This window comes from Prunus avium, chromosome 6 (assembly GCF_965620075.1).
Source record: "Prunus avium chromosome 6, drPruAviu1.hap1.1, whole genome shotgun sequence".
NCBI lineage: Eukaryota > Viridiplantae > Streptophyta > Magnoliopsida > Rosales > Rosaceae > Prunus > Prunus avium.
Genome location: NC_142289.1, coordinates 31,605,641 through 31,625,821, shown reverse-complemented (window position 1 = coordinate 31,625,821; position 20,181 = coordinate 31,605,641). Strand labels below are relative to the sequence as shown.

At 35.4% G+C, this 20,181-nt stretch overlaps 1 protein-coding gene and 1 long non-coding RNA gene across 5 annotated transcripts; both read right to left on the bottom strand.

Moving 5' to 3' along the window:
- Nucleotides 1-1,327: 1,327 nt before the first annotated feature.
- Nucleotides 1,328-7,489, bottom strand: TPST (tyrosylprotein sulfotransferase). Of its 3 annotated transcripts, none has more exons than XM_021976942.2 (13): nucleotides 7,208-7,487; nucleotides 6,736-6,807; nucleotides 6,192-6,393; nucleotides 6,023-6,094; nucleotides 5,197-5,485; nucleotides 4,921-5,061; nucleotides 4,191-4,295; nucleotides 3,942-4,089; nucleotides 3,593-3,642; nucleotides 3,429-3,497; nucleotides 3,232-3,351; nucleotides 2,788-2,913; nucleotides 1,328-1,752 (listed from the first exon to the last, which is right to left on the bottom strand). In XM_021976942.2, exons 2-13 carry the CDS (start codon nucleotides 6,782-6,784, stop codon nucleotides 1,612-1,614), a joined length of 1,512 nt encoding a protein of 503 aa, XP_021832634.1. In that variant the 5' UTR covers nucleotides 6,785-6,807; nucleotides 7,208-7,487; the 3' UTR covers nucleotides 1,328-1,611. The 3 variants fall into 3 exon arrangements, 2 of the variants coding, with proteins under 2 accessions (XP_021832634.1, XP_021832635.1); XM_021976943.2 differs by lacking the exon at nucleotides 7,208-7,487 and adding an exon at nucleotides 6,929-7,197; XR_002529114.2 differs by having other exon boundaries at nucleotides 1,533-1,752; nucleotides 2,788-2,921; nucleotides 7,208-7,489.
- A 3,392-nt stretch (nucleotides 7,490-10,881) lies between these two features.
- Nucleotides 10,882-13,710, bottom strand: LOC148294045 (uncharacterized). 2 transcript variants are annotated; one of them, XR_015836652.1, is made up of 3 exons: nucleotides 13,225-13,710; nucleotides 12,331-12,394; nucleotides 10,882-11,277 (listed from the first exon to the last, which is right to left on the bottom strand). It is a non-coding gene; the product is annotated as an uncharacterized LOC148294045 (long non-coding RNA). The 2 variants fall into 2 exon arrangements; XR_015836651.1 differs by having other exon boundaries at nucleotides 12,331-13,710.
- Between the last annotated feature and the right edge of the window lie 6,471 nt (nucleotides 13,711-20,181).

Sequence of the window (20,181 nt, the reverse complement as noted above, 5' to 3'; positions counted from 1 at the left end):
ATTTCACATGGGAAAAAAACATGGAATTTAGAAATCTCAACTTTAAATTCTATCTTATTAATCATCATTTCTAAAATTTCAAGACACACCACCACATTTCCTTGACAATGACCACCACCAAGGTCTAAAATATTGATGGTATCGGAAATATCAGTAGTCTAAACATATGGAAATTTCGATGGAAATATCGGGATATTATCGATATTGATAAAATTGAATAAAAACCACGGAAATGGTAAGAAAAACTTGAAATTTTTTATTGAAACTTTGGAGGATGTTTATTTAATCAATTATCTATTAGTTTATCACAAAAAATTGGATGGAAGTGCATTGCATGATGGGTTTAATTGATTTAAGTTGATTATATAGTGAGATGACAAACATTGTGAGTGTATAAAATATGTAGTATTTAATGAAAGAAGATTAAACACACCATAATAATTTATATATAATGATTTACTAATATTTTACACTTTATACATTGCATGGTAAGATACATGAGTGACTTAGTACCACATAGAGTTCCCTTTTGCGTACTATCTCAAAAACACAAGCAACATGGTGGTTAAGGCGTTGAAGGAGTGAAATGGCAAGGGTTCGAATCCTCTTTGCATGTGTGTTTTGTGTTTTTTTTTTCCTTTTTTCCTTTACATTGATATTTTTGATATTATAGCGATATTTTGACAAAATATTGTTAAAGTGTGAGCAAAATTATCGTCGATATTATCGATATTTATATGATATGTATATGGATACGTTCCGAAATATCCTTGACCCGAAAAAAGGTAATATTCTCGATATTTTGTTGATATTATCGACATTTTAGACTATGACCACTGCCATTCCACCAATACCACCACTTTTATTTAAACAGTTTTCATAATTAATTGTTGTACCGCATTAATTACTGTGATAAAATAATATAATTATTTACTGATTTTTCCTAACACACCTCACATTTGCCCGGAATGTGCTAATTTTGTTGAAAAATAATTGGCAAAATGAAGTCATTGTACCCGACTTGCACCAACTAGTAAACTACAGACTTACTGGCAAAGAGTCGTAACCACATGAAACATAGTGGAATGGTAAAGACACTGGGGAAACATTCTTATTCTATTTACCTTTTATAGCAAGTATTATGGAATCTCTCACCTAAAGAAATGAATCAACTCGTTATTTTCCGACTCTGATTGGCAGAATTTCCACTTTCAATAAGTCATAAGTCACAACAATCATTTTATGAAAAAGATACAAGCTACAATCTAAACTACTCAAAATTAATCTAATCTACGGGGAAGGGGACTCGAACTTGAGTGCAAGAGGGTGAGCTCACAATAATCTTTATTAATTACACAAAAATTGAACTTCTTAAGGAGCATTACTGGTTTGTGATCCATTTTTGTTTTCAAGATGCAGATATCATCATGGCTACAACCATTGAAACTAAATAGTCACCTTTTCTGCGACTGAGTTTCAAACATGCAGTTGACAGATCCAACCAAGGATGGGCTGATGCGAATGACCCAAAATAAAACCAATGGATGAAAACTATATCAGTTTTCCCAATAATTTTATCACTGTGATCCTTACAGTCTATGAAAGATATATTCATACTTTAACTTTTGAAGTTCTTCTTTTCGCGTTAACAAATACATGGAAGGCCAAAAGGAGTAAAACAAGAGTCGCGCCTAATGAGAGGACTTTTATGCCTGTGCCATATGAGCTCTTCAGCATCCTCCGCCAAATTTCCTGCAATTTAGATCACATTAATCAATGGAACTATGTTCGTTCAATTAATTTGCTATAGTTAAATGTCTTTGTGCACCTCTCCCTTCAACAAGTAAAATTCCAAAACTTGCGTGTTATCGAAGCATGTAAACTGTTAGGTATAGAAATTGATGACACAGAAACATGAATTTCGAGGTTTCCTGAAATGAGCTAAAAAGGATGAAGCATATATGTTTTGGAATGTCATGTGACCACTGACCACAGGGTACCAAAACTATTGAAAGCTTATTTTGTGAAAAGGCAATAGAATAGTATCAGTTTTATTATTAAGTGCAGAATATGTAAAGTAATTAAGTAAATATGTTAAAGAACTTAATCATCATCTTCTATATTCAATGCCTATCACCAAACCTCAAGCTGATAAATAGAAGCTAGCAAAGGACTTTCAAATATGCATAAAAGAACATAAACATTAGATACTAGTAAGAGGTTATCAGTGCATTCTGCATGTAGATGACACAGGATAAAGCTTGTAATTGTAATTATGCAATGAACCCAAGCTGCTCTTTAGATGGACAAACCATCAGGATATGATTTGGACAATGAAAACAACCATGATGGTTGTACAAAACATGAACACCTACATAGGTCGAGCAATCTGAACACTCACAAATGTTAATGCCTCAAGAGGATTTCTGTATTTTAGACCACATTAACAATTTCCAACAACAATTACTATTTCAGTTCCAAAGCTCCATTATAACAGAATTTACAAGTTGTCATTGGACGTAATTTGGAACCTGGAAAACATCTTAACACTTTCTAAACATGAACGCCTACAAAAGGCTTCAATTTCCTAAAACATATAATGTATCTCTTTCCACCGCAATACATTTTCAGTTCCAAAACTCAATTTTGGCAAAACCAAAAAGGCATGGTTGAATGTAAATTTGTCAATTGGAAGACAAGCAGACCCCATAATGATAGTCCAGCACAGCCAACCGTATATGTATGTATTAACATAGAGAATTATTAGCCTTGAACAAAGAGACTTACTGTGATGCCAAAATTACGCTTATGTTGCTTTGCAAAGATATTCTGCGCATGTTTATAAAGCTCCAAATCAAGGTGGTTAAGTTGCCTTATCTGCTGGAGGACCGCTTCAGGAACCTGAAGTCGTGCCTGTCATACTTAAAAGGTCAAAATGTCATCCAAAGAAAGGGGGACCATAAAGCCCAATTTAATAATTTATGCAAGCCAAGAAAGGTGAGTTATAGCAACTAAACACCGATACGGCAAGTTCAAGTGCTTAGGAGGCAGTTCATGAAGTAACATGCAAACCAGGGGAATAGGCTTTACAATATTATATTCTATAAATCAGAGCTGTTCAGAATATGTCCTAAAAAGTTGATGCATCTAACCCAGAAGAGGACCAGTACAAGGAGGAGCAGATGATATGCACACACGTTAATGAATGATGTAAAACATCATCTAGAGTACCTCCTTTGTAAAGTTTGCCGGGGAGATTCTCTTCAAAGAAGCGTTGTGCCGGAGTGTTTGGGACTTCCGTAAATTAGAAATGCAGTCTTCATAAGATTCCATAAGTTCTTCCACAGTCATCTAACAAGGTGTACAGAGGATCAAAGTCAACAAAGTAGCAGGATCAACTATTGTTATCAATATTGAAAATGACTTACATTTCCTTTCGCTGGTTCAACAGTTTCAGGAGAAGCAAACTCACTTTCCTTCCCATTTGGGGTTCTGTTCTGTCATATGCAGCAAAATTGCAGTAAGAAATCTGGCAAAATCACTATCCAAACATGGAGCATTTCACATACTAATGATGGCTTTTGCTAATTACCCGAAGATCATTATTATCCGGCTTGGAATCTGAATCTGAGTAGTTCTGTTCTGTAGCACAATTAGAAGAATAAGATAAACACCAAATTCATTGCCTAAATAAACTCTATATGGTAACTATAGTAAAAATGAAAATTCCACATGTTACCCAAAGTACCATGCAACATAAAATTTTGTAATCCTAATAAATTCAGCTTTAAGGCATCACACAATTCAAAGTTGAACTGCACGTTCTCAACTTTGTTGTGCTCTTAACACTGAACAAAATGAACAACTCCATTTGATTATTTTTGCAGTACTACACCAGAACTAGGTTAGACAACAGAATGTTAAGTAGATGTCACACTGACCGGATTTGCTGTCAGCAGCACTCTCCTCACTAGAATTTGATCCTCCCAGCTGTGAAATCACCTGGGCACCAACTACATTTGCAAACATTGTTGCAGATTCTCTGTGCTCCTCAGTGAGACCGACATATAACATATCATCCAACTTCTTCTGCAAAATTTACAAACAACCATAAGGAAATGAGGATTACTAGAGAAACAATATTTGTAACCAAATCATGTGGACAACTTTCAAAAGTTGATTTGTATTACCTTTGCGACTTGTAGGACATGGTCACCAAGAAGTTTATACTTCTGTACACAATGGCGCACTTCATGTGCTTCTGATAGATAGGAGTTGTTTGTCAATCCTGCAACCTTTTGAACCAAACAGTCAATCAGATAATAAAATAAATATATTTATATAAATTTTGACAGCGATGCTTAAAAAAAAGAAGAAGAGAACTTTGTAACTGCATCGAATTCTGACCACTTTTTTTTTTTTTGGGGGGGGGGGGTCCACATGTGTTAGGTTATTAAAGAAATCCCAAAACGAAGGAGCCTACGATGCAAAAAATAAGCTATAACCTGCAAAAAGCATCTGCTTGCCGCTGCTTCAAGAAGCTACTAAAGCATTTCAAAAGTTTAACAACCAAAATTTCAACCAAACATTGCTGAAGTTCCGACAACAGAGTGGAAGGACTAGTTTCAGTGTTGGTACCACCAAAAAAGGGAAATACTGGCTGATATTTAGGCATATCACCCAATATTTTAAACATTTGATCAAAAACTAGAAGATCATTCAATCAGTTAACATGGTAGAAGAAATTAAACCAAACACAATAATCTCAATATTAACTAAAATTAGAGATCCATTTAGTATCTAAGCAAAGCTGTCTAGCGCTTTCCTAGGTCATGGGTGGAGCCACCAGAAATTTAATTAAAAATAAAAGAAGCATTAAAGATTCCCATGATGCTATTAAACCATATGAGGATAAACAACCTGAAATGTTGCTCCATTGTGAACAACTTCTTGAGCTATAGGGTGATTGATGAACTTGTGTAATGGCATCACAATTTCTTCCATGTTGTATGGGTCCTTGCTCTCAAAGTTATTTGAGCCCCTAAGCTTTCGACCATCTCTCTGTACAGCAAAATCAATAAAAATAATGTCCCCAGGGAGAAATACTGCACTTCAACAGAAATTTACTAAAAAGACATGAGAGCTGTAGAAACCAAAAGGTTCATATGGGTCCAAGCAGCACAGAAAAAAGCATACCCGAGTAAAAAGGTCTTCCCTCATCCATGGAACCAAATATTTCCATGGCCAAATATCCAGTGTGCTTACTCCTTTAGTCTTTGCCCGTATACGTCTTGTCATTTGTGTTGCAGAAGTTAAGTTAGGATGCACCAAAAACCTTGCAGCTACCTCTACCGAAAATTCGTAAGTACTAAAAACACGGTCAACCGGATTCCTAAGTATTGTCACTACTGATGTTCTCTCCCTGGGAAGTTTGGACATCATACTATAATCATCATGAGTAACCAACAATCTGCACTGCTGTTTTCTGCAAAGGTACAGAATTAACATCCATTAATGATGCAGACATGTGAAAAGTTAGGAAAGAATAAGGTAAATATGAGGATGTAGTTCTGTAAGACATCCAACTTAGTTGCTGATGTCAACCTTGGCTTTATTTTAAGATGCTACCCTAGCAGAAGCACCTATGAAAACCTTGTGAAACAAGTTTCTAAGAAAATCCACGCCTCATGATTTGTCTCCTTTTAATTGTATGTTTTCTCCCATTTATGAGTCAATAAGTAGAAATATCACAGTCAATATAGAAAATAACAGCTTTAACAAAAAACCCTTCCCCTCTGCAAGCCAATGGAGCTACCGACTTCCACCATATCTGTCAAGTTGTAATTTGGAAATAAAAACACATTCCTGCAAAATCTCTAATCTACATACAGCTCAATGTAATCGAGTTTACTGATTGTCTTGCAACAAAATGATTTGAATGACGTGGTACTCAAGTATTGATAAATTTACGAAACTGAATATGTCAAGAAACAAAATTATACAAGAGAAAACAAGATATTACCTAGGATCAAATCGAAGCTTATCATACGATCGAGGGCATTCCAGAGAGCTATAGTACAACTTTCTCAAGAAACTGTAAGTATAAACATTGCCAGAAGTATGAATCAATATGGTTGTCAAATCATGGGGTTACAATCTTTTGGTAATAAAATTGGACCTATTGAAATTACCAGTGGAAATATGTACGCCCTCCTGTTCTGGGGACGTGAAGGAAAAATAGCAAATCCCGCAGAGTGTGTTTGTCTTTAACTTCTTGTTGAAGTGAAGAAAATGCCCATTTTTTGACTGCTCTTTCACAATGCTCAAAATCATTCTTAATAGGAGAGGCATTCACAGCTGTGGATGAGTTATGAGAACCCCAAGAATAGCAGCCTGACCAAAATAATTATCCAAGTAATTGAAGGGGTTCGAAATGAAAGAAAATTGAAAGAAGTAACTAAGAAGGGTTTAAGCAAAACAGAAAGGTCCCCCAGTTTGTTTGGCACTCGAATGGGTTCACATAGCATGAGGTTCATCTCCACACAATCCCACCTAAACTGCCACAACATATATGCATACCTACATATATGAAGACTACCTATGTACAATATTACAAAGAAAAAAAGAGGTAACTTGAAAAATACAATAGCTTGCAGACCAAAAAGAAAAATTAAGAAATGATAAGAACAGATTAAGGGATAAGCATAAAGAGACTAAATTGAGTTTGATACGTACCCAATCCGAGAAGCAACAGCAGGATAGAGAATTTTAGAGTAGGATCCATACACCTTATTCCTACTCCACACACTGTAACAAAGTAACAATAAGACAAAGTTGGAAGCTTTCTCAAGTGTTGAGGAAAACAAAAAACATATAAAATGACAAAATAAGTAGCTATTCGGCACAACATGAATGAAAATGAGCACACCTTAAAAGTTAAAACTAATTTTATTTGCTTGCTTGTGAAAATTTTCCCACAAATTTCTTTCCTTTTCCTTTCAACCAAACAGGATTAAAAGCCAAACCCCTAAAATAGGAAACAGAGGACCAGACATTTTGGACACTACAAGCTGAGATATGGAAATAGGCAAACTTGCAAGAACCCAGAAAACCCTAACGAGCGGAACGACAAGAAGAAAGCGAGAAATTCAAAGAAGACAGGAAGAAAAGAAAGGGAAATGGAACAAAATTCGATGGTTTGGTTCACCTGTATCGAAATTGGGGGTCTCGTGCTCATAAACGGTGTTGGGACTCTAGCAGACAGCGGTGAGGCCGATCAACGAGGATTGAGGCCCCACCTTTCAGAACCTTCCAGAGATCCTGAAAAGGTCGCTCGGTCCCCTGGTTTCAAATTTTCTCAGCAACCAAACAGAAACAGCAATTTTCACAGGAAAATTTCATTTTTATTTTTATTTTTAAAAACTCTGCAATTTTGTGTTTGATGTTGATTGGTTGAGGATCAGTGGGTCTTTAAAAGTCTCTGCATGTATTTGTGCGCGCGCCACTCCAAATGGAAGGTTGTTATTGGGCACCTTCTACAGTGCACCAGGTGCACCCATGCACCATTTGTCCTTTATGATGCTCCCAGATTTTTTTAAAAATTGGTTACCGGTTATACAAGTTATCAAGTTTCCACTTTTTGAAAATGTAATTGCATAAGGGTCATGCAATTATGCCCTTCCTGTTTGGCAATTGGCATATGATTGGATAGTGATTTACAGTAGTTTGGATATGAGAGTACCATAACATTGTAAGAGGATCCTAAAACTTATAAGTTACAAGATTTGGGCAGCTGTTTACAAGTTTTTGAACTATGATTACAACATTAGGGTTCACCTAATTCATAGTATTGTAAACATCCCAGTTTACAAGTATAAGGACCCAATTTACCATCCGAATGTTCCTATTTACCCTAATATTGTACTACATGTCTTTATCTTTGTAAATTACGATGTTACAAGATTAAGGATGGGTTTTACAATGTTCTGGAATATAACTATCCATAAAAGAGTAATAAAAGACCTTAGTATTGTAAACATCCGAGTTTACAAGTATAAGGACCCAATTTACCATCCGAATGTTCCCATTTACCCTAATATTGTACTACATGTCTTTATCTTTGTAAATTACTATATTACAAGATTAAGGATGCATTTTACAATCAAATGGAACATAACTATCCAAAACCGAGTAAAACAAGACCTTAATATAGTAAAAGTTTGTGTTTACACATATAAGGACTCAATTTACTTTCCTAATGTCCCTAGTTACCTTAATATTGTACTAAACGTCCTTCTCTTTGTAAATTACGATATTACAAGATTAAGGATGGGTTTTACAATGTTCTGGAACATAACTATCCATAAAAGAGTAATACAAGACCTTAGTATTGTAAACATCCGAATTTACAAGTATAAGGACCCAATTTACCATCCGAATGTTCCCATTTACCCTAATATTGTACTACATGTCTTTATTTTTGTAAATTTCGATATTACAAGATTAAGGATGCATTTTACAATCACATGGAACATAACTGTCCAAAATCGAGTAAAACAAGACCTTAATATAGTAAACGTTTGTGTTTACACGTATAAGGACCCAATTTACTTTCTCAATGTCCCTAGTTACCTTAATATTGTAATACATGTCCATCTCTTTGTAAATTACGAAATTACCATAATAAGGATGGGTTTTACAATCTCCTGGAACATAACTATCCTAAATAGAGTAATACGAGACCTTAATATTGTAAACATTCATGTTTACAATACTAAGGACCCAATTTACCTTCCGAATGTTCCCCTTGACCCTAATGTTGTACTACATGTCTTTATATTTGTAAAGTTCGATATTACAAGATTAATGATGCATTTTACAATCATATGGAACATACCTGTCCAAAACGGAGTAAAACAAGACCTTAATATAGTAAACGTTTGTGTTTACACGTATAAGGACCCAATTTACTTTCTCAATGTCCCTAGTTACCTTAATATTGTAATACATGTCCATCTCTTTGTAAATTACGAAATTACCATAATAAGGATGGGTTTTACCATCTCTTGGAACATAACTATCCTAAATAGAGTAATACGGGACCTTAATATTGTAAACATTCATGTTTATAATACTAAGGACCCAATTTACCTTCCGAATGTTCCCCTTGACCCTAATGTTGTACTACATGTCTTTATATTTGTAAAGTACGATATTACAAGATTAATGATGCATTTTACAATCATATGGAACATACCTGTCCAAAACGGAGTAAAACAAGACCTTAATATAGTAAGCCTTTGTGTTTACACGTATAAGGACCCAATTAACTTTCTCAATGTCCCTAGTTACCTTAATATTGTAATACATGTCCATCTCTTTGTAAATTACGAAATTACCATAATAAGGATGGGTTTTACAATCTCCTGGAACATAACTATCCTAAATAGAGTAATACGAGACCTTAATATTGTAAACATCCATGTTTACAATACTAAGGACCCAATTTACCTTCCGAATGTTCCCATTTACCCTAATATTGTACTACATGTCTTTATCTTTGTAAATTACGATATTACAAGATTAAGGACGCATTTTACAATCATATGGAACATAACTGTCCAAAACCGAGTAAAACAAGACCTTAATATAGTAAACGTTTGTGTTTACACGTATAAGGACTCAATTTACTGTCCTAATGTCCCTAGTTACCTTAATATTGTACTAGATGTCTTTATCCTTGTAAATTACAATATTACAAGATTACGGATAGGTTTTACAATTCTATGGAACAATTTACAACGAATTGTTTGTCAATTGCATTATTCGTTTGCAATTTCCAACTAACTGTTTGTCAATTGCATTATTCCTTTGCATTTTCGATCTAACTGTTTGTCAATTACATTATTACATTTTCATCTTAGGTGAGGCAATCTATCAGTGCCCTTTCCATCTTATGGTCACTTCCTTTGGAATTAACTAATTGAACCCATTGAGATAGAACAATACACCAAAATGAATATATATATATATATATATATATATATTCCTCATGCATCCCCATAATGTTGTAAATCACCATTTTACAAGGTTATGGATCCTAAAGCCTAAAGCCACTTGGAAAAGCCATCACACCAACTTGCAATCTCGTATAAATTTCCTTATTTTGCTACAACATATCCATATTCAAAACAATAAAACTTGGGTATCTTTATATAAATCCGAATAGTTTTAACCAAAAAAAAAAAAATTTAAGAAGAAAAAGCGCTTAACTTTATTTATGTCTATCCATTATAGCTTGTAATTGCGCAATTGGAATGTAAATGAGACTGCTTTGTTTGTCATTTGCAAGACACGAATGCAAATGACACTACCTATTTGTCAGTTGCATTGACAAATCACATAATGTATTTCCATTCTCAAAATTGAAAAAGCTGCCAATAACATAAAGGCTTGGGCTTTTTCGCTGTTTTACTGTCTCTGCTTTGTTTGTTCTTGCTAGTTCTTTTTGTCTTTTCCCTTAGATTGTATTTAAAAGTGAAATCAGAGTTAGGTAATGGGAAGGATGGTGTACCATTTGCTTAGGGATATTTGAGATGGGATTCTGATAAGCATTCTGTTACTAGCCCAATAACTGTTATCTTTGCCAACAAGTGAAATTAAAATAGGATCCCAGTAGAAGTTGTCACAAGCTTGCAGAGAATAACAGAAACAACTCAAGCCCCCAAAACATCATCACTACATGAAAGTTTATGATTCCAGGAAAAAGAAAACAACTAAACAGCCAAAATATAAGTCCTATGGACCATGACAACTTCAAACTAAAATCTAAGTGCGTATCAAGGAAAAGAAAATCAAGATCAAAGTAATAAAACCGAAAGCTTGTTTCTAGTGCCAACGAAGGGAAGGACTTTGGTAGCATATATCAATTATTTAGTAGACCGAAACCTAAATAACAATAGAAATAGAAAGAAAAAAAATTTAACTACATTCCACCACATTAAAAAGGACTGGGACTTAACCACATCACTCTCATCTTCAATTTAGCCCATGCCTTACGTCACCAAGCTCATACAAAATTCCTTTATTTTGCTACAGCACAGCCACATCATGTTGGCAATTGACAAACATGCACTATGTAATTGCCATCATGTTCTTTCCTTTAAAAAAAAATGAATATGTAAGTGCCATTCTAATTTGCGGAAGCCGGTCGTCTAAGTGGTAATTGCCAAACGACCACTGTCATTTAATTTAGCTTCTCTTCCATGATTTAAGTACCTAAAAGTAAAAACAATAGAATTTAGCATATCAATTAACTTTTACTTTCATTGCAAGTGTTAATAACTTAGTGACAAGTAAATAACAAACATTGTTGGACACAAGGTAATTGAAAAGCAATTGTATTTACAAAAATCAAATTGACAGACAGGAAGCAGGTAATTGAATATGTGAAATCCAATTGTATCAGTGGAATTCACAAAAACAAATTGAGAAAACTAAACATACTCTCAACAATCAATCAAATGGGCAAGAATTTACTTAGCACACAACTGGATTAATGGAACATAAAAACAAAATGATGCATATTATGCAAACTTGAAACGTAGTTGGATTTACAAATATCCAATTAGTAGACATGAAATAGGTAATTGACAAATAGAAACAAGGGCATCAAAAAAGGCCCTCCAACCCATTTAAAGATATAAATTTTGAAAATAAAAGTCATTTCTAGTTAATTGACAAATACTGACAATGATAAACTGATAGAAGAGTTGGTTCCAAAAACACAACCCAAAACTACTCAGATATTCAACCCAAAGAAGATAATTAAAACCCAATTATCACAGTTCAAACCCAAAACACAAAGGTTGGCTGCTTATTCATGAAATTATAAACCAAATTCGAAATTCGAAATACAGCTGAAAAATTCAAACATAACATCATTTTAAATTTTAGTGTATCTCCTCATCAACATATATATGTGCTGTGTACAAAAGTTCTCAACTTCTCATAATTTCTCTGGGCATATATGAAGTAAATCCTACAAAATTCTCACCCAATAACAAGGATTTTTCTTTTTCGATAACATAATTCAATTCTCATCATGTCGCACAATTCAATTAAGTGCGTCAAAGGTTGGCCATGTTTTTTTACAGTGACTTGAAGTCTCAAAAATTAGAGCTCCGGTGTGACCATGAAAAAGAATATTAAAGTCCAAAGTGGTCTAAGAAGATGAATAACATAAAGTCTCAACCATCTGTGTAAAAAAACTTAATCACAGAATCCATATGTATCAACACATCAAGCACAACAAGGGGAGCAAGTTTATACCTTGGCTCAAAGTCCAATTCGATCAGGAAGTGGCCAGATTTTGAGGAAAACCCATACTGACTTCCTTATTTCACAATGAAAGGAATCACAACTTTGTTAGATTCAGACACCCACATCCACAAACAAGAAACCTCAAACTAGATATTGTCTTTATATAATTTCAACACAGCCATTAAACTGGACTTACAGCAAAAAATTTGAATATCTTTCTAATCATTTTTTCTCCTTTAAGACTTACTTTTTTTTTCTCTTTCTGTTTTCCTAAGAGACTAAAGTGCAAATATGATCAAGTTTTCATACAAATGTGGCTATTTACTATTGAAAGAATATTAATCTAAAATGACCAACTATGAAATTTAATATACAATAAAAGTCATAAAGGCATAACTAAAATTGAATTGCCTTAACCTTGAAATTTTTACAACAAAAACCATAATGGCAGCTTCAACAATTACGCAGCTTCTCCTATTAAAAACACTAATTACTTTATACAAAGGGAAAATGTAATCTTATAAAAAGAAAAGATTAAAAAGTGATAAAAACTCTAAAATATGAAATGAAAGCTGACACAAGAAAAGAATTCACATTAATCTTTTAGAAAAATAAAGATAGTCATCAAGCTAATAATTGTCAAGATATATGAACTCAACAACACTATAATTTTTAACAAATAAAACCATGTAAAGAATACACACCAAGAACGAGATACGGTAGAGCATGCGCCATGACCTTGCCCCAAACATCGAATAAAAATTAGTTTCAATCTCCATCACCCACCCAAAAAAAACTCAGTTCTAACACAAATAGGCACTAGATCTAACATTAAAACCTTCAATGACCCATAAATTGCAGCCATATATGACAGAAATACTGATGAAATTGATAAAATCTTACCTTTTCTAATGAATTTCAGTTTTGGAAAGGGATTTAGGTGTCTAGGATTAGGGTTTTATGTTGGAGATTTGGGGGTTTTGGTATGAGAGAAGCAGAATGAACCCAGAGAGGTAGCGCTTGACAAGAGAGAGAGAGAGAGAGAGAGGGAGAAAGAGAGATGGGTTTTGAGAGGGCTAGCCAAGAAAAAGAGGCAAAAGAAGGAAATTTTCAGAGCGCTAGCCAGCGAAGGAGAGAACGAGAGATGGGGTAAAGAGCAGGTGAAGCTTGCCATCATCGTCGTCGTCGTTGGTTGCTTGCTGGATGCTAGAAGAAGATGAAGGGAGTGAAAGAGGGGGCTCAGTTTTTACGGGTTGGGGATTTTCCTTCAACCTGCTGAGAAGGTTTTCAAGTTATATCATTTAATGGTGTAGATCTATCCTTATTGTTTTGCCTAAATCTAACGGTCAATATCTATTGGCGCATGGATGCGCCAGGTCCACCGTAGAATTTTCCGTTGTTATTGTATGGAAAAATAATGAAGGGAAGTTTGTCCGAAAGCTATCCGTTTTACAGGGGCAAAATCGTCATAAAAAAAAATAGGATTTTCAGTTGAATCATGTCTGTTTTCTGTTTTGTTGCTTGTGTGTGTGTTTTGTTGTTGTTGTTGTTGTTGTTTATTTTGGTTATGTAATGAAAGACAATTTTAAAAAATAGAGGATAAATTCAATAAATGATGGATTGAATTATAAAAACTGTCACGATGTCATGATGATTTTTTTGGAACATAAACAACAACCACCTTCTAAAAAAGAAATTAAAACAAATATAATATTTTTTGTCTATCTAGTTTTGCAGTCCCTTACAAATGATTAAGGAATTGCATTTTCATGCTATATATAGAGGGAATTTCATATACTTTTTTTCCCCATTTGGGAAATCATTTGACTCACTTTTTTGTTTGGGACCAACTTTATCATGTTCTAAAATTCAAATGCCACTTTTAGTTAATAATTTTCATAAAAATTTTATAGGAAAATTGAACAAATTTTTAATTCATAATATTGTGCATACCAAATATGGGAATAAGAAAAAAATGGTATTTCTTTGTCCCTATTCCTTTACCTTAATTTATATTTTTTCTAAAAACACATTCTTAAAAATGTGAAGGTTTTTAATTTTAACCAGACAGAATTGACCGTATTATATTTGAACGGAATCGTCATGTCATAGAAGGACAAAATGACAATAGCATCCCTTAGAAGGCAGGTTGGGCAAAGCTGTTGGTTTTTGGACAGAACGTTGGGGGCAGGCTGTTTGGGGTTTGGGTGGACTATTTTTATATTGCTCTAGTGCGACACAGGGTGGGTGTCCCTCTCATTCTTGGACAACGGTGGATTGTGGAATCGTGGACTGTGGAGCTCTTATTATTATAAATAAATATTGTATTTGCTTTTTTCATGGGGCCAAAGTAGAAATGGAATCCCACCGGCCACCACCACCCTCTCTACGAGAGAAAACTTGTATATTACAAGGACAGCCGTCAAGTGTGATACTCTTCAATGTCGTTGCCTCTTTGGTGGAACCCTCTGCCTATCCACTTGCTGTTTTTGCCACATGCTAATGCTTCTTCCACCATTTTTCTTTCATTTTCTTTCTGCTAGTGCCCCATCCTAGACTGGTCCCATTTCTAATATTGTAAAGATTAAAATAGAAATGGACACCCCATGAGCTTGATCATTATTGCAGCACTTTATTGACAATAACCATTAGATATAATAAAAATATATGGGTCATAGATGTGAATCTTCATATTAGCTGAATGATTTATCTGAGTAATAACTTCGCTTAAGTTTAATGAAATAATTATGTTATTAATACGAAGATCCACATAACGGGTTATATATGACACGTATGGCACACTCACCATAGAATTTTGCATATATAGGTTTATATGTTTCAATAATTTTAAAAGACTACTATTGAATCACCGGCCCATACCTATATGTACTGATCATGGGCAGAAACTGAGTTATATGATTTGCCAGATTTAAGGCCCAACCCAACTAAAAATGATTTGAAGTATAGCAGCAAAAAATAAGTTACTGCTTGTCATTAAAATATCAATTGAGCAAGTAAAAGAATTTGATAATGAAAGCAAACGAAACTAAAGTGAAGATTAACACTAATGAGAAAGAAAAAAAAACCATCTTTACAAAGGTGGAAATCAATCTTTTCAGAATTTGACAATTGTTTTCAAGCACAAGGAAAAAATTGAAATTAATGATTAAATTAAAAACAAAAAAACATTGGAGCACCTTGTAGTGTTGAAACCATCACAAGATGTTCCATTAAAAAACTATGTAACGGTTAGGTTGCACGTGACCTGGCCAAACTATCCATGAATCTTTTCGTGGAAAGCAATCACTAGGTCAATACCTGTGTTTGGTTAGTAAGTTCAGGCTTGGGAAATGATTTCCTGTATCATGGGAAAATATGTGGAAAAATATGGGGAAAATTAAACTTTCCATCCACCTTGGGTTTCATTTTCCTCCAAGGCAAGCATTATTATAACTTTTTATAACCAATTTACCACTATTAACAATTAAAAATACTAAGGCAAACATATTACACCTTTTAATGCATATTTCTTATTTAGGGATATAATTGGAAAACCAAACAAAATGTGTTTCCATTAGGGTTTGAATTGGAAATACATTTTGTTTGGTTTTCAAAATTAATTAGGATTTGGATGGGAAATACAATTTACCACTATAGAATTTGGATTAGTGTCCACAAAAGAGGTTTCTATTGACAGTCCCATGCTCATTGATCTATTTGTAAGTACATTATCAAATAATTTCAGGGATTCTTTTCGGTCGAAAATTTAGAAAATTTATTTTGACGATCGACTTCCCAACACGTACATACATGAGGGGGGAAGGACCCCATGGCAGATCAAAGAAGGGGAGGCTGATTACAAGATGAGATTAGACATGCATGTGGGATGATGAAAGAGGACGTCAAGGTCTGGGTTGAGGAGAAATTGATGTGTTAATGGGTGAATTTGTACATAACGGATTAAGACATAAGCACACACATAACACAAGTGTTTGAGTGGTTCACCCATAATGGGGCTACATCCACTATAGTTTATAGCTTTGTATTTGTATTTGAATATGGAGATTATATTGTACATGAGAGAGATATGGGAAGAGAGGCTTGAGAGCTCTAGTAGAAGAGAAATAGAAATGTTATGAGAGCTTTGGACAGCTCTTGGAGAAGTGAAGAAGTAGTAGCCGATGGTCCCCTTGCTTGGAGGTGGTGAACTCTCTTTTATAGTCCAAGTTGGAGTAGATAAGGTTGATTGATGGATGAGACCTTTGTATGGCTAGCTACTCCTTGTTTGGTGGGATGTGACCTATGACAAAAAGGGTTATCCCTTAATTGGTGGGATTTGCTTAAAGGGGGGAGGTGAGGTCAATAGAAGCCTCCAAGCTCACAATCGAGAAGAGCTTCTTGGCTGGGGACTTTCTAGTAAAACCAGTTTTGATCGAGTCGAGCACATATCTGTTGAGGTGGTAAGGCCAAGCTGATCACATGTGTGGAGATAATAAGGCCGAGCCAAGCCTTAATTGGTGGGATTTGCTTAAGGGGGAAGGTGAGGTCAACAAGGTGCCAATAGAAGCCCCCAAGTTCACAGAGTAGAATAGCTTCTTGGCCGGGGACTTTCTAGTAAAATCAGTTTTGATCGAGCTGAGCACATATCTATTGAGATGGTGAGGCTGAGCCGAGCACACATATTGAGATAATTTTCCCTCTTTAAGCATGACGAGACATATTGGAGATGGTTTGGCCGAGCCGAGCTCACATATGGAGATAATAAGGCTGAACCGAACACATATGGAGATAAAAGGGGTCGAGCCGAACACATATGGAGATAATAAGGCCGAGCCGAGCACATATCACATGATTTTTTGATGAAAGTGCTGTATGATGATTTATGCCATGTCATAATGGCGATGTATGTTGTGTCATTGTTGAGGATAAATGTGAACCTCCTAACACAATTTCACCACCACTAATTAAATAATGGGGTTTTATTATTTTAGGTTCGACCCATTCGAGACACAAGTCACTTAATTACAATCCCTTACTTCAAGGGAAAACCCTTTGATTCCACCATAACGAAACAGAACGTGTGTGTTTGGTATTGCGGCTGCTCCCAAGTCCAACCTCGCGGGAATCAAGCCACACGTAGTTCGAAGAATTGCAATGAATGAATGACTCATTGCAAAAGGGAAAATTTGTACGAATTTGATTGAAAAAAGCGTTTGAGTGAATTTAGCTGAATAAACCAAGGATTCGATTTTGATGTGTGTTTGGGGTGAATTTGGTTAAGAATAACCAGGGATTCTGTTTGGATTTGAGATTTGGGCGGTTGCATCTAGATTGGATCTCTAGATTGCCTACGTACCCTTTTGAAGGGATCAAACCAACGTAGTTCGGAAAAGATTGTTTAATTTGCGTGGTTTTGTACCACTTGGGATTTTGGCGTGGTTTTGTACCACTTGGGATTTGGCGTGGTTTTGTACCACTTGGGATTTGGTGTGGATGCGGTTGCGTCTATTGGTATGCTAGATTGCCTACGTACCCTTGGTGGGATCAAACCGGCGTAGTTCCAAAAAGATTTGGAAATTAATGGGTAAGTGTGGCCCACTAATTAAGAATTTGTGTCTTTGAGACAATATGAAGATTTTCATAAATAAATGACCTATGAAGAAAATTGGAAATTAATGGGTAAGTATGGCCCACTAATTGAGAGTTTGTGTTTTAGAGATTTAAATTTGATCTCGTTGGAATTTTCATGAGTAGATGACCCATGAGAAAAATTGGAAATTAATGGGTAAGTTTGGCCCACTAATTGAGGATTTCTGTTTGAGAGATTTGAATTTAATCTCATTAAAGTTTTCATGAGTAGATGACCCATGAGGGAAATTTGATGGTTTTGTACCATTTTTCTTATTGTCAATATCCAAGAAAAATAATGAGTAATTTTAATTATCCCATTGATTTTTCATAAAATTGACATTTGCATTTGGGATTTGGTGTGGTTTTGTACCACTTGGGTCTTCACTTGGCGATTTGGGAATTAATGGGACCCTTTTCATTTGAGCCCATTAATCCATAATTTGTGAATTTGAGACTTTGTACCAATTATTCACCAACTGGATTTGCTTAATGGGCTAGTCCGTTGGGCTTGAGACTTGTTCTGAACGAGCCCATTGTATTCGAGACCGTCGGGTCTTGGAATGTCGGCTTGAGATTGACTGATCTTGAGATGTGAGACAAGCTTGGTGCGTATGAGACCATTAAGTCTTGGGCCACCAAATATTATAATCTCGTATTGGGCCTATCTAAGTTCCATCACCTTCCCACAACAAAATAATGTGGCTATCTTGAAATTAATTGAATGGCGGATATTTTCTTCACATGGGAACACAAAGCGTGATGAGAGGCTCTAAACAATGCCATATTACCCTTTTGGTAGAGGAAGACAGGTGTGCCAATAACTTGTCATTTCCCATAATGGCCCACCAGCGAAATTGGTAATGTATGGCTGGGCTTCATGCCACCATGCACAATTAGTATTGCACTACGTTCAGCCTCTGTAAAATATTCAAAGAATATTTTGAGAGTACAACCGGTTATCAAGGCTCCCGTTTGGCATCTCCACGGGCTTCTATTTTCTTCTGTTTACATTCAGCAAAACATAGTAAACCAAAGGCTTTGCTTTGCTCCAGCTGGACACCTCACAGATTGGTGCCATTAACAAGTGTCTTTTAATTTGATTAAGACACCCCAGGATAAGAATCCTTGTCCAAGTAGAGCCTGAATTAAGCTCCTTGTTGATTTGGAACTCCTGGATCATCCTGTAGAGTAAACTTCTTGTCCATATAGGATTAGGCTATATGTGTTTTTCTTATAAAAACACATGAGCACCAGCAAACAGCAACAAAACGAAAGACTTAATATTATTCTTTGTTTGCTTCTCCAGACCAGCACATAGCTTTGCTCCAGCCACCTGTTGCATCATCAAAAAGAAGAAACGAATTGTTTCCTCTCCTCTGGGATTTCACGTGGTAACCCACATGCCATTCTTTAGTTCCTTTTTTTTTATTTTCATATTTATCGATTGAACTAACTAAGATTTTTTGCATGGACAACAACAACAGTAGCAATAGAAGACCCTCCAATCAATTGGATGCTTCTGGGCTTCAATCTCACAAGTGACTTGGAACCAAACGAGACAAATTCTCTTATTGTCCCTTGTGTGCTGTAGCTTTCCCAAGGTCAATAACCCAAGACAAAGGAAAAAGAGATCCTCTTGCCTTTCACGTGGTAACCCACCCCATAAACTCATTTTTCTTTTGCTTTTTTTTTTCTTTTGTCTGTTTCCATGCTTCTGACCTCCTGTCTTCTCATTTGTATGTAGAGACTGTGCTGCCAGATTGAAGGCTTTGGAGATTTCTTTATTTGTTGGAGAAAACCATCTGTCCCTTTGCTTCAGAAACCAAAGAGAAAACTTGTGGTACTTGCTTTGCCAACTCTTTTTTTTATTTGCTATTGTTGTACCCTTTTCTTTTCATCTTTCAAAGTAAACCAAGACAAACTGCCAAAAGATGAGTTGGCTGTGCGACATAGCCCATTTTTTTCTTCCTTTTATTTTGATATTTGGCTGCCCTCCTTTTGTTTTATCTCTCTGCAACTCAACACACAAGCGTACCCCCCCCACTTTTATTTTTTGCTTCGTTCTCTCTCCCTCCGCTGGCTTTCTTCTCCTTTTTTTTTGTCTTTGTTGACTTGCTGGCAGCAAGTACTCGAAGGGAGGCAATTGAACTGCCGTGAGGGCTCCTTTGGTTTTAGACGCTTCATACAGTTGCCTGTTGGAAATATGATGATTGAAATCATCATGGAAGA

Coding starts and splice junctions, on each gene's coding strand:
- TPST (XM_021976942.2), bottom strand. CDS start 6,784: ATGGATCCTACTCTAAAATTCTCTATCCTGCTGTTGCTTCTCGGATTG. Junction 6,394..6,735: donor GCTGTTGCTTCTCGGATTGG/GTACGTATCAAA, acceptor TATTTTGGTCAG/GCTGCTATTCTTGGGGTTCT. Junction 3,643..3,941: donor TGCTGCTGACAGCAAATCCG/GTCAGTGTGACA, acceptor ATTGTGCTACAG/AACAGAACTACTCAGATTCA.